Source organism: Talpa occidentalis, unplaced genomic scaffold (genome assembly GCF_014898055.3).
Source record: "Talpa occidentalis isolate TD23 unplaced genomic scaffold, MPIMG_talOcc4v2.1 talOcc4.7, whole genome shotgun sequence".
Classification (NCBI taxonomy): domain Eukaryota; kingdom Metazoa; phylum Chordata; class Mammalia; order Eulipotyphla; family Talpidae; genus Talpa; species Talpa occidentalis.
The window spans coordinates 83,739,554-83,753,070 of NW_023605083.1; the positions used below are offsets into that span (position 1 = coordinate 83,739,554).

General features: G+C 54.2%; 1 protein-coding gene across 6 annotated transcripts in view; it reads right to left on the reverse strand.

The window, feature by feature from the left end:
• Window positions 1-13,517, reverse strand: part of MYO18A (myosin XVIIIA) — a 93,933-nt gene that overhangs the window by 42,675 nt on the left and 37,741 nt on the right. For 3 of the 6 annotated variants that reach the window (XM_037494642.2, XM_037494641.2, XM_037494639.2), the window contains exons 3-9: window positions 4,683-4,718; window positions 2,588-2,675; window positions 2,276-2,382; window positions 1,980-2,156; window positions 1,426-1,639; window positions 1,028-1,170; window positions 337-437 (exon numbers count right to left, since the gene is read on the reverse strand). In XM_037494642.2, the coding sequence (XP_037350539.1) occupies window positions 337-437; window positions 1,028-1,170; window positions 1,426-1,639; window positions 1,980-2,156; window positions 2,276-2,382; window positions 2,588-2,675; window positions 4,683-4,718 (866 nt within the window). The remainder of the gene's footprint in view (window positions 1-336; window positions 438-1,027; window positions 1,171-1,425; window positions 1,640-1,979; window positions 2,157-2,275; window positions 2,383-2,587; window positions 2,676-4,682; window positions 4,719-13,517) is intronic. The other 3 variants (XM_037494640.2, XM_037494643.1, XM_054689682.1) reach the window with 1 other exon arrangement.

Genomic DNA, 13,517 nt, shown 5'->3' on the forward strand with positions numbered 1-13,517 from the left:
CAATGTGGGCTCAACATTCTAGCCCCATACAAGTCACTGACTACCTGTACCTCAGTGTGCTTTCCTCTCCAGACCAGGCTTCATGTGTAGAGAGATTCTGGCGAACCACAGAAGGGCCACCTGTACCTCTCAGATATACCTAGGCCCTGTGTCCAGGGCCAGGGAGCTTCTGCCAAGCACTTCCTCCTCTCATTTAGCTCACCATCCTCAAGGCCTATCTCAGAGCCTAGCACGTAGAGGCACACAATAAACAAACATTACAGGACGCCATCAAGCAGCAAGAGTCAGTGGGCTGAAGTTCAGAGAACCCTCCCTTTTCGTCCTGTACCATCTCACCTGAGGGTGCCATCCCCACAGGCCAGCAGGTAGTAGAAGACATTGAATGTGGCCTCACTGGCTGGACGTCGAGCCACACGTAGCTTCTCCAAAAGCATCGTCTGTGGCACAGCATGGAGGAAATGGGTAAGGAAGGTAGTGCCATTCAAGCTTCTCCCACCCCATACCAGAAAGAACCAGGTCCATGATGTTCTAGGCCCTGGGATGAAGCATCCGACTCTCAAGGTGTTCAAATATAGATCAGATCACCAGAGGCAAAGAGCTGAGCCAAGGGGAACAAGACAGACCTAGTTGGTGGTGAGGGGTCCTTACACTCTACCCAATCTCCAGAGTGTCTTTGGGGGAACTGGGCACTTTGTGGGGAGATATTTCATTTAGCATGGAAAGGAATTTGCCTTGGCTGCTCCTTAATTTACTGAGAAGCCTGTCTTCCCTCAGTGAAGTCAGGCCAAAAAGCCCTGGGCTTCCTAGCAGTACGGCGAGGCCACCCCAAGGTTGGGCAGGAAGCTGAGCCCCACCCAGGGCAGGGACACGGGGCAGGACAGTGAAGGCTCAGGACAGAGCAGGCCAGCCCTGCCTGGGTCTATTTTGTTAGAGCAGAACCCCAGGGAAAATGAGGCACAGAAGAGAGTTAGATTTCGAGGGCATGAAATAGATGGCCAATCTCCGACTACCCCGAGTATCCCTTTACCTGAATGGAGGCTGAGGCCACCTGGCCAGTTTGGTCAAAGTCCAGGGAGAGGATCTGGGAGAAGCGGGTAGCATTGCCGTTCATGATAGTGGGGCTGTTCCCAAAGGCTTCCAGGAGGGTGTACAGAGCCTGCCACTTCTCCACTGCAGAATACAGGCCCAGGGGCCATCAGGAAGGCCAGGGGCAGCTCATTCCCCAGCCACAGGCTTCAGAGGCCCTGGCAGAATGGTCCAGTCCTTAGCTATTCCCCCAGAGCACAAAGGCTTAGTGTTACTCTGACTAAAACTGCCTGGGGCTGTGAGGGTACAGGGAGAAAAAGAGCTGGCACCTGGATAGGGTCTACATCCCCACCCTCTCCCCACAGCCTGTTCTAGTTTTTCCGATTGTGCCTGTCTCACCAGAAAACACCTTGTTTCCACTGGTGCCCGCGATGGTAGCCAGGTACTGCACCATATGCTGGCAGCTGGTGGTCTTGCCACTGCCACTACTGCCCAAAAGGATGATAGACTGGTCCTGACGGCTCATCAGCATTGCCCTGTATGCAGTCTGGGCCACGGCATAGATGTGGGGTGCCATGTCCTCCCGCCGACACCCTTTGAACATGTGTATCACCTTGGGCAGGAGAAGGATGGAGGGAAAGGATAAGCTCTCAGCTGTTCCTACTTGGACAGTACTCATGCCAAGGTCCACATCTGTGGGTTTTTTACTCTAGGGGGGCCAAGGGATTCTGAGGCTAAGGCCAAGCATGGAAATGCAGATACTAGTCAAGTTCAGGCCTCTGTTAGAGGTTAAGGGGAGGTCCCCCAGAGATTTGAATAGACTCCACTTCTCAAGGTCAACTGTAAGGGTGGACAAGAGCCTGGCGGGATATCAGGAGGAAGGATCAGGGTCAGGCAAGGTGAGGTGGGTAGTGGATCCATGAGGCAGCATGGTAACTCAGGAGGCATCGTACCTTCTCAGAGTACACAGCAGGGGCCCCACGGGGGCTGAGAACGAGCAGGCTGGGGCCAGCGTACGTGTGCAGCAGACTGGCACCATAGCGCTGGCGCAGTGTGTGCAGGACGCTGGACTCATTGAGGTACACCAAGGAGGCGAGATCTTCTAGACGGTCACAGGAGGGCGCATTAGCCTGCATGGTAGGACAAGCGGGTGGGCACTGACGCAGCAGAACCTGTCTGCACTGCCAGCAGTGGAAAGGCCTGCCCTGCCCAGCCCACCTCCTATGCCCTCCCCCAGCCCCCTGCGAACCTTCTCTATGTCATCCTCGTCCACATCCAAGATGGCTCCGTCATGGTCTAGCTTCACACGCACCTTCCCCTCGGGCAAGCTGAGCTCTTCAGATTTGAGCTGACTGGCTGCAGAGCAGGGGCAGACAGTCAGATGTGGGCTGGGAAAACCTTTGCCAGCCTCTTTGGGCCCCTCATGGTGCTGCCTTCTTCTCCCACTGTATCTCCAGCCTCTGTTCTCCTCTGGGCCCTCCCTGGACCCAGAGGCACACCCACTGTGCAGCCCTGACCCCGAGAGGCCCTGAGTCTATACCCGGGACCTCTTCAGGCTTACCCAGTGAGAAGCCATCCTTATGGACCAGCCACACCTTTTCTGTCTCATACCAGGCCTCCTCAGCTGCGATTTGCTCTTCTGTCTTCACCTATCGGAGGGAGGGGGAGAATAAATAGTCAGACTGTTCTGGAAAGCAGAAATAAGGACAGCGATGAGAGGGGGGAATTAATGGGGAAGGTCTTCAAAAATAGCCACTGGGGTAGAGGGGGAGCTGGGTGACAGACACAGATCAGAGGACATTAGAGGAATCAGAGGAAGGAGGTGGGGAAGTCAGGAGTGTGGTGGTCCTGAGGAGCCATGAGGACAGGGACAGATTAGGAACCATGTCAACCTCGAGGGTCTGGAGGTTCAGGGACACAGGGAGTGTGTGCCCAGGAAAGAAGTTCTATCTTCAGCTGCCCTCTTTCCCCCTTCACTGCAAAACCTGTATTGTCTGTATCCTGAGCTCACACCCAGCCTGGGCCATCGATACTGTGATTTTTCATGCCCAGCTTTTCATTTTATCCAACTGATTGGGCCTCCTTCAAGCTGAGAAAGGGCATTTCCTCAAGGAGAGAAGAGAAGTGTCTCCCAAGGATGTTGTAGTTCAAAATGACCGGTGGGTCTTGAGGCCTGGCCCTGGCCTTCCCCTTCAGAGGATGCTCTATCAGGCAGGGGGCAGTGACCAGATGCATGTGCTGGCCTCCCTGCTCCTGCTCCATGCCTCTTTCTGAGGTGGCAGGTGCCCAGACCTACATGGACATGCTAAGGGCATAAAGCAGCATGGCCAGAGATCTGGGGAGGTAGGTTGGGGGAGGTAGCACTGATCTGTCAAACAAGGGGAGAGACTTGCATGCCACATGGATGGACACAAGAATGGGTCTAAAGGGGTTGGGAGCCACTGGAGGCACTAGGTGGTCACCAATCAAAAAGAAGCATTCATAGGCACTGTAAGCTGCTGAACCTGGCACCCCCTCGGAAGATTTGAGTGGGTAGAAATTGTGGCCAGGGTAGCTGGGCAAACAGGAGAGAGGGCCAAGCTCCCAGGGCCTATCAGGATCCTTTTGTTGCATGTGGGTGAAAGGGCAGCAGGGCCATGCAGTGACCCCCTGCCAGTGAGATGATCACCCCAGTGGATGGAGAAATGCTCAGGTGAATCCCACCCCCATGATCTCTGAGGGGCCCCAGCTGTGGGGTACAACTAGTCTCCCAGGTTCCCAACCCTCATGAGACTTTGGGCCTGTGATACTTAACCCCTGGATGAAGGACTGGAAAGGATAAGAAAAGACAAGAAGAATATTCTCTGTCACTTTTCTTAGAGATGAGAGAAAAGAATCTGGGTGCTACTCCCATGTTGGATTTGGCTTTAGACAACTCCCTCTTGCTGGCTGACTGTCCTTCCCGGCTGCAGGTGAGAAGACAGGACTATACCAGTGGTTCTCACTTTGGCCATCACAAACTAGTGAGCTCACCCTTCAAATAGGAGTATCACTATGGCAACAGACTATCATCACTTCAGTTTTTTAAGACACAGAAAAGGCCTGTTTTTACTATTTGAAAAGATATATCTTTACAAAGTTACTCCTTTTGTGAGGCAGGTAACACCTGGGCACGTTCTATAGGTCAGGTGTTTGAAACTGATGACAAACTCCTTTAGAACAGATGCAAAGAGGTGTTTCCCAAGTTGGCCAGCAGGTGGAGACAGAGAATGGCACATCCAGAGCTTGGGATTTGGGGGTGCGTGGGGAGGCAGAAGGACAGAAATTCTGCCTTTTTAACTTTCTCTACTAGGAACAAGTAGAAATGAAACACCTAAAACAAAACTCTGGGCAGGTCCTTAGGTTCCAGGGGCTAAGAACCATGTGCCACAGAAACAGGAGCTGTGACACTCAGACTGGACACTAGATACTCCCCAAGGACCTGACACAAAACTGCCCCATCTCCAAGTACTGGCACTGTCTCCTGGAGCTGGGTGGGGGTGGGAGCTGGAAGAGGAAAGAGGCCTTACATTCCAGCATGAGGCCCGAGCACAGACGCCAGCCCAGGTACAGGCCAAAGGGAATGGGTGGTCACCGTTGGAAGCGGAGGGCTCCTGAGGGGGGCAGGAGTACCCTACCTGGCTGTGGACAGGAGAGGCAGTCTCAGGGTCCAGCTACCAGCAGCAAGCAAAGAAAAGAGAGAGAAGAGGGGTGAAGACAAATAGACAACTTGTCCCCTTTAGCAGCACCCTGGGCCAAGTGGACAGGCACTCTCCAAGTGCCCGAGGTACAAGGAGGAAGTAAGAGGAGCTCAGCACCAGCACTGGGGAGTTGGGCCAGGCAGGAATTTTGCCCAGTCAAGGAGAGGCCAGACCAGGAAGGAGAGGCACAGTGTGGTGAAGAGACACTTGTCACCATCAGACTCCTCTGACGTAAGTCACTTCCTGTGACCCGGGCAGAAGTGTGCCACTTTGCCTCAGGCCCCGGTCTCTCCTGGGTCGACCATCTGGTGCATTCTGAATTAAGCTCCTCTTCTGTTTGTCTGCCAGGCCAGGCTACCTTCCACACCCAGGACTCAGGGCCCTGTGGTTCCCTGGCCTTATCTTCAGGGCATTTTCCAGTGTAGCTCCCCTGTAGCCACCAGACACTGGCACAGAGTTGCCACTTGCCTCCAAACACCCAAGGATGCCACTTTCCATGCCAAGGCTGCCCTCCAGAGCTGACACCTCTCACAGAATGAGACCACCAAGTCTAGGGGCCCTTCAAACCCACACTGCACCACCCCCAGGCTGCACATTCCCCATGGCAAGGAGAAGGCCACCTCCCAACTGCCCAAAAGCCAAGGGGCTGGGCAGACCCTGAGGCCAGACTTGACCTTTCTGTCTCTGTCTTTTTACTTAAAGCCCTCAAAGGCCTTTCTGGAGAGGAAAGGGAATTAGCCAGGCCCTGACCTTGCCTGTTGGAAATGGACAAGTAATGAATAGCGCTTCCCCACAATCTGGGTCTAAAGAGTCAAGCCATCAAAAATGGGGTGTCAGCTCCCTGCCTTGCCACCACCAGGCCCGAGTACCAAGACATGTCCTCCAAGGGGGACTGGTAGCCCAACAGACACAGGGCTCTGGACTCCGTGGAGGAACAGACCCTGGCAGAGCCTCCTTTCCTTGCTTCAAGTCCACAGGGCCTTCAGTCCATACACACACACACACACACACACACACGCACACACACGCATGCACACACGCACGCACGCACACGCGTGCCATCCAGCCCATCAGGAAGAGGAATGTGAGGGAACCACACACGAGAGGTGGCATTACAGAAGCTGTGAAGATTCTCTCAAGACGCAGGTGTGCCTCCTCTGCGGGGCTCAGCCAGACCTCAGGGGCAGCTCCGGCCTAGAGGTTAAACCACTATTAGTCCTGGTTTGCAGAACAGTGGGAACTCAGCATGCCATGCTTCCAGCCAGTGGGGCCCGGTGGATAAATGGAGTAGGATCAGGGAGGCAAGTCAGGCACCAATTTGCATTTGTAAACTATCAAATGAGGAAAAAAGAACAGGTGCTTGGGAGTGCTGGGGTTATTTCTTCCTGACATCAAAACTCTTTCAGTACCAGGATGGCCCTGTACGCCACACACCCTTCTAGCCCCTGTCCTAGGTCCAGGTGGCAGGTGACTGAACTGCAGGTGAGGATGTGTCTTAGCCCACAACTTTATCCTGTGGGGGTTGGGGGGACAGGAAGCCAGAGGAGAAAGGAAGTCGCCACAGGAACAGGCATATGATACTCTGCCTCCTTACAGTTTCTTGTCAGGGACTGACGGTTCAACTTATGCCCTGCCCATCAGGCCAAAATGTCCCTGCTAACTCCTGTGTGCCAGGCACTGTCACCTCCCTGACTCAGAGAGGGCCAGGAAGATGGGGAAAGTTGCAGCCTGCTCCTCTCTGAGTTCTGCAAGACCAGGAAGAACAGAACGGGGACCAAGGTGGGTTCTAGAAACAAGGAGGGCCTCTAGGACCTGAGAAGATAAAACACACTTTCAAGCTGTGTCCTTCCTCTCCCCCCACCTATTCCCTTTTAGCCAGAAGGAGCATGCAGGCGCACAGAGGAACCGTGTGGAAATCTGATGCCCCTCCCTACTCCATGAGGCCCAGAAAGGTCCATAAAATGGAGCCTCTTGAAGAGAACTATCCCCAATCCAAGGACCAGCTAAGCAAGTATCACCTTCCAAGGGAAGGATCTGGTCTGATGTCCTTGTCCTCCCCTCCTCCTCTCAGCCTCCTGTCCCACCCAAAGGGCACCTTGTGGGCAGACAGGGCCCCAGGATCAAAGGCCGTCACTGTGCCCATTTGTCACCCAGGCTTGGGGCTCCTCATGAGTCCTGCTGCCAGAGGGGATGTGCTGGCTAGGCCTGAGGAAGGCAGTGATGGCAAGGGTGGTATCAGTGGCTACTGTTATTGGCACTGCTAGCAATGCCAACATCTATGGAGAACCCATTACTCCAGGGTCTGGGCTTGGGGCATGCATTACCCCTATAGTTGCATGCTCACCCCAATCCTTCAAAGCAGGTAGCATCCTTTACTTGCAATCCTCAAATCCAAAAAGCCCTCCAAAACAAAACTTCCTTTCTTAACTATTTTGGTGGCAAAACCTGTTTATACTCTGTGCCCCCTGCAGCAAGAACATTCGTAGATTTTGCTGTGGAAATATTAATGTTTGGTTATGGATTGCTGCACATTATGTATACTGCATGACACTAAAATACAAAAACTGACTTCCAAAATACTTTCCCAAGGGCTTTAAACAAGGAACTTTACACTTAAGTTATCCCCACTTACATGAAGGCACAGAGATGGGACCTCACTAGGATGCCACAGGGGTGAGTGACTGGGGAGGCGAAGCAGCCACCTGACTTTGGAAAACACTGTCTTTCTGCCCAAGCGCTGATCTGCTAAGACCCTGATCCTGACTTGGGATCTGAGGCCTCAAGCTGACACTGTGTATCTGGGACCAGGGCCTGATGCCCACACGAGTGTGGAAGAACAGCAGCATGCTGGTTAGCAGGGTCCAGCCCAGAACTCAGGCCCCCACGGGATCCGGCATTTACTTAAGGAAAGCCATGCAGCCCCAGCCCTGGGGCCAGCCTCAGTCATGCCGCCGTGTGGAGGTCTGGGGAAGCTGGCTGCAAGGGCAGTCAGGGGTCCGGGAGGTTAGTCACACACTCGAGTACCTCCGGCTGCACGTCAGGGGCTGGTGACTTGGACTGCTGCAATCCAGTAAGGTCTGACTTCGCACCAGGGGAGCCCGAGTCCGCTGGCTCTTCCGGTGGGGCTAGGGAAGACTGCTTCTCTGGGCTTTCAGGCTTGCTCGGGGAGCCTGGCTTCCCTGAGGAGACAGGCTCCTGACTGGAGGGCTTCTCCCCCTTTCCAAGAGGCTGCTTGCCTCGGGACTTGTGGTCCTTGCCTCTGCCCCGAGACATCAGGCTCCGCAGGCCCACAGAGAGCTCATCCTTGGCTGCCTCCTTCTTTGCTTCAGCCTTAGGTGAAGCAGGAGGAGGTGGAGGGGGTGGTGGCTTAGGACCAGGAGCTGCTTTTTCTCCTTTCTTGCCTCGAACTGGGTGCTCAGGGGATTGGACCCCCTTGCTTGGAGGTTCCTTGATGTTCCCAGGCTCCTCGCCTGGCAGCACCTTGTTCACCACCTTCCTCACTGCATTTGCCACTTTCTTCCGTGATAGGCCCGGGGCCTCCTCACCTGGGCCTGGTGCTGAGACAGCCCCCAAGCCGTTCATGGCAAGTGTGGGTGTAGGGCTCTTGGCTCTCTGGGGAGTCTCTGAGGGTACAGGGCTGGTGGGAGGCTGAGGACTCCTAGAAGGGTCACTGTCGTCCTTTGAGCTGCCCTCTGGCTACAGTCACACAAATACAGACAGGGAATTAGCATCAACTCGCCTACCCACCCCGCAGAGGAAGTAAAAGGTGTGACCTTCCATTCATCCGTTTTTTGTCAAACAACACATAGCTCCAAGGGGCTTTCATCTCCCAGACAGGAAAACTGCACTAGAGAGGCTGGCCTTTCTGTCCCTCAAAGCATAAGCAGGTACTATTGTCACCTGCGATCTAGCCCCAGGCTTAGCATGCAGCTGCATGATGCCTAGGGGCCCCTGAACACCCAGAGTTCCTGGTTTTCTGTCAGGGCCATAACCCAGGCAATCCCACTCCTCATAGTTGGAACAAGCAGAATGGAGGCTAGAGAGGTCCAGCCACCAATTCCTACCATCAATCCTAAGTCTAACTCCAGGTTTTCTGCCTATGTGGTCTCTGGTCCTTCTATCACCCAATTATCTGGGCAGTTAGACCCAGGGACTGCTCATCTCCATGAAAACAATAGTCAGGGAGCAATTCCTGGCCCCAAAACAAGTCTCCTCTCTGCCTGCCCCTCGGCCTGCAGTCATCATCTACCCTTCACCCACACTCTCAAGGCTGCAGAAAACCAGTGATGGCCCAGGAAGCTTCTACCCCTGCTTGCTTTCTGGCAGTTTCTTTGCAGTTTTCCTCCTGCAAATCTCTCAAGGGCCAGAGACTTCTTAGCTCCTAGTGTTTGCATGTGGAATAATGTGAGGAAGATATGGTAGCTGCCCACAAAGGGTTAAGCACTCAAGTGGCACAGCTCTGCTCTGCCCTAGAGTTGGGGCCCTGGCTCAGTCAGCCAGTGGTACCTCTCAGCCTTCAGGCACCCAGGAGCCAACGGGTGTGTACTGGCACTCTGCAGGCATGCTGGTAGGCCCATCCTACCCCCACCCCTGACAGTGGTCCCAAAACACCTGGCCACTGGGAAGGCCAGGAGGGCTAATGGCAGGGCAGTTTCATGAAGAGCCAGCCATATTGCCTGGGGGGAGCAAGGTCAACCTGAAGGCTCCTTATTGGTCAGGCAAAGCCCCGTCATTAAGGAGCTGTGCTTGAGGTTGCATTCCCCAAAACAATGAACTCCAGAGCATACCTGGGCAGTGGGTTCTGTGAGGGGCTGGTCATCATCTCTGCTTGTGTGTGGGAGGAAGCCCGCAGAGTGGGCAGGCCTCTGGCTGCCACCTGGAGAAGTTGTCCCATAAGCAGAATGAGCCAAGCAGCATCAGCTGCCGGGTGGCCCTGCTGGGGGCAGCAGGTGAGGGGGGCCCTCAAAGGTGGCTTCTCCTCAACATTTTGGACTAAGAGTGCTATGGCATGCCAGGGCACTAGGAGCTGGCTGGTTCCATGGCTGCTGGGTCTTGCTTCCTTCTCTCCCTCTGGCTTTCTGCCCATACCTCCTGACTGAAGACAATGATTATGATGATGATGATGACAGCAACTTATACAGTGCTTGTCATGTGCCACGCAGCCTTCTGAGCACTGTTAATGTGATCCTCACAAAAAACCTTGGCCTACTCCAAGGCCCCACCCTCACATATCCCAAAAGTTTGAAATCACAGGCTAGCCTTTCAGAATTGCTTATAGATCATATGGAAGTCAAAATGCCCGGCTAACTGAATCTCCAGCCAAGAAAGTAGGGGAGCCAGAACAGGGCAATGAAGCATGGATCTGGTTTATGATCCAGCTCTGCCCCAGAGACCTGGGCACGCCCACGCCAACAACAGCCCTCTCCCAACTGCTCATCTCCAGGCCTGGCTTTTCTGAAACTGTCTTTCTTCTCCCTCTCTTGCCTTAACAGAGTCCAACTCTGTTCAGTGTCTCTGTTCTATGGAAGAATGTCCTGGTGGGGCGCTGGGGGCACCGGGCAACTGGAGCCTGCCTCCAGGTCACCCGCACCCTGCAGCTGACAGGGTCTTGGGAAGAGGCGGCAGCAGCTGCAGTAAAATCCCTCCCTGGCCCTGTCTTGTGCCACTGAGCAGGAAGAAGAGTCCCAACAGCTGAGCGCTCATTTGGTGCTCCCTGATCTAAGAGTTTGCCCACCTAAGTCCCTCCAGGCCCCAAGAGTTCAGGAAACCTGAACTCAAGGTAGGAACCAAAGGGGTGGGATAGAGAGAGGAGTTAGGGAAGGTCCCCAAGGCACCTTGGCACCCCATCTCCTTCACACCCCTGAGGTTGCCATCACACATGCTGCACTTCCTGCTCCTTTACTGGCTTCCCCTCACCCCAAATAGGAAGGGGCATCCTGCTGTGCCGCCTGCTCCTGTAGACCTGCCCCTAGATTAGGCCAGGATTGATGGACAACCCACTCACACACACTCACACTCACACAGGAGTCTCCGAGAAGCACTTACAGCCCCTTCCTCCTTGCCAGGAGGGCCGGGCTTCGGCACAGTTTTGTCCTCCTCTTTAACCTGAAGGAGCAGACATAGAAGTTACTGGAAGGTCAGGGCTAGGACACCCAGCACAAAAGAAAACACCCAAGGGGCCTCTCTCTCCTGAGGAGGCAAAGTTCCCAAGTGTTCAGGGGCATTGGGGATCTAAACCTGCATACCCAATGTCCTATCCTGGGGTCAAAACTGCCAGTGACAACTTTAAGAATGAAGTCTCGGAGGCAGTGAAAGCCAGGCTCCCTGGCCCTTAGGGACCAGCCACTTGGCCCACTGGGGCAGTCTAAAGAGGTCACTCATGAGAACAATAGCAGGGCCTTGCTTACAGAATGGATAGAAGGATCCAGCTAATTCAACTCATGCTAAACTACAAGAGTCATTCTCAGCTCAGAAGATCTGAACAAGAGTCCCCTGACTGTCTGAGGAGGAGGGAATAACCCCAGTGTGGAGGGCCTTAGGGGCAGCAGAACTCAGTGTAGGGTAAATGGGTGGACCCTATTAGGCTGGCTCTAGGTTCCACAGGATTTCTCCCAAGTGCCTTCCCAACCAGCTGAGCCCTGGCTGGAGGCAGGAATTGGGGCAGAGGCAGAGATTCGGGAAGTCAGATATTTTCCCAACCTCAGATCCACAAAACTGCCAACCAGACAGCTAAGGAAGGGAACCCTAAAGTTAGGGGCAGGGTGTGGAGGAAGGAAAGATGCCTGAGCTCTGGCTGCTCTGGTCAGGAGTCTATGCTGTGGCTCAGGAGCTGGCTGACCTGAATCAGAGGAGGAGGAGCAGAGTCGGGGGCAAACAGCAGATATAGTGTGCCTGAAAACAGGCAGACAACGTGGAAGCTCTGGTTCTTTCAGTTCAGAGACTGGCTCAGGGCAGACACAGGGCGGCCAGGCGTCTAGTCTGGGAAAGCCTTCTCCCTGCCCCCTCAGTAGCATCCTCCCTCCAAATGCCCAGGAAAGTCCTTGTGGGTTTCATTTCTCTTCTTTCCCCAGTCACTCAGGACGACTGTTCTATTACCAACCCTACCCCATCCTCAACTCAGCATGTCTTCCTTTCCTGCACAATGGGGGTAGCAGCACAGGAAGGTGTCCTTGATTCCTAATAGAAAAGATCCTTAGAGACGCGTCCAGAATCATTTTAATTATTCACATGGGGTCCATGGCTCGTTTGGAGCTCTAATTAGCCGTGCCTGGGACACTGGCCAGCGAGATGGCCTTATAGTTTTAAAGCTGCATCTTGCCCATAGAGCTATTTCATTGGGCTCAAACTTCAAAGTCAGTTCATGCTACCACAGACAGAGCAAAAGTGACAATGATTCAACAGAGTGGACTCTACTACTTTAGAAATTGCAGTTGAAGCAGCAAAAGGCAAGGGAGGGGGTGTTGGGAAGGAGATGGAGAGGAGTGGCAGAATCTAGTCTATGCCTGCTGCCCCCCCCCACAATACCTATGAACCCCCCACCCCAAGATCACACCATGCATTAGCTCTCAGGCTACGGGTTAGAGGGACAGCAAGTGTTCACAACCCACACAGACACACTCGATACGACACGCAGTGCTGTTAGCTCAGGCTCAAGGATGGCCCGGATTCCAAGTCCACTCTGAGTCCTTCACCAGCTCCAAATCTGTCCTCCCTCCAGTGGCTCGAGTTTGGTACCCCAAGCATCTCATCCATGTAGTGAGGCACTGGGGGAAACAATGGCTGTCCCCCGAAATCCTGGGACACTCAGCTCAGCTCTGAGCTCAGTTCTGGATTTAGCCTCAGGCTGACTCATTGCTCCTTCCCCCGCCCAAAGGACTCTGTCAGTTGTAGGTCACGGCCCAGCTGGGACTGTGCACAGCACAAAGGCACGCCCAGGTCTGCAGCCTGAATCACCCTCTGGACCTAGGAAGCCAACTGGCCTGACTCCCTCCTCTTGGCTCCTTCTCCTCCTATGCACCACAGCCCCCTGACTCCAGAGGCCTCAGAGCCAAAGCCGTTCCATTCTACAGCAGTCCGTGTTCCCAGGTGTGACTCAGTAGCAGGAGTATGGGAAGGGTGTGGAGGGGTTAACCTGGAGGGGCACCAGTGGGACAAATGCAGCTCAGCTTCCAGAGCTGGAGCTCAGGGGAGGACCATGACTCAGCGCAGGAGCCCATCCATCCAGAGCGGCCCAGCCCCCTGGTCAGTTCTCCCCAGCCCCAAATCACACACAAGCCCCGACCCAACTCTGACTTCCAAAGCTCCCTCTTTCACAAGCCAGTCTCCTGCCTGCACACACCATGCCAAAGCACCTAGGAAAAGCACAAGGTTTTGAAATCCAACTTTCCTTTTGCTCCCAAAAGGCAAACCTTGATGAAAAGGCCATGGTGCCGAGAGCAGCCTGTACCCTGGGTCGGAGAAGTGGGGGCAGGGTCTCTCAGGGACTCGAGTCTTCCTACAGGCCAGGACCTGCTGGGACAAACACTGTGGGCAACAAAAGGGAAAGGAGGGATGGAGAGGAGGAGGAAGAGGATTACAAAACTCAAAAGGCCAAGGAAAGAGTAAGGGGTAAAATATTCTAGGAAAGAGAAGGCAAAGAGGGGTACTGAATATACTCAGCCCACCTACCCTTGGAAGCTCTGTGCCCTTGAATAAGCCACTTCACCTGTCTGAGCCTCTTTGGAGAATTAGGCAGTGAGCTGGTCTAGATAAGTGGCAAAGTCCTTTCCGGGC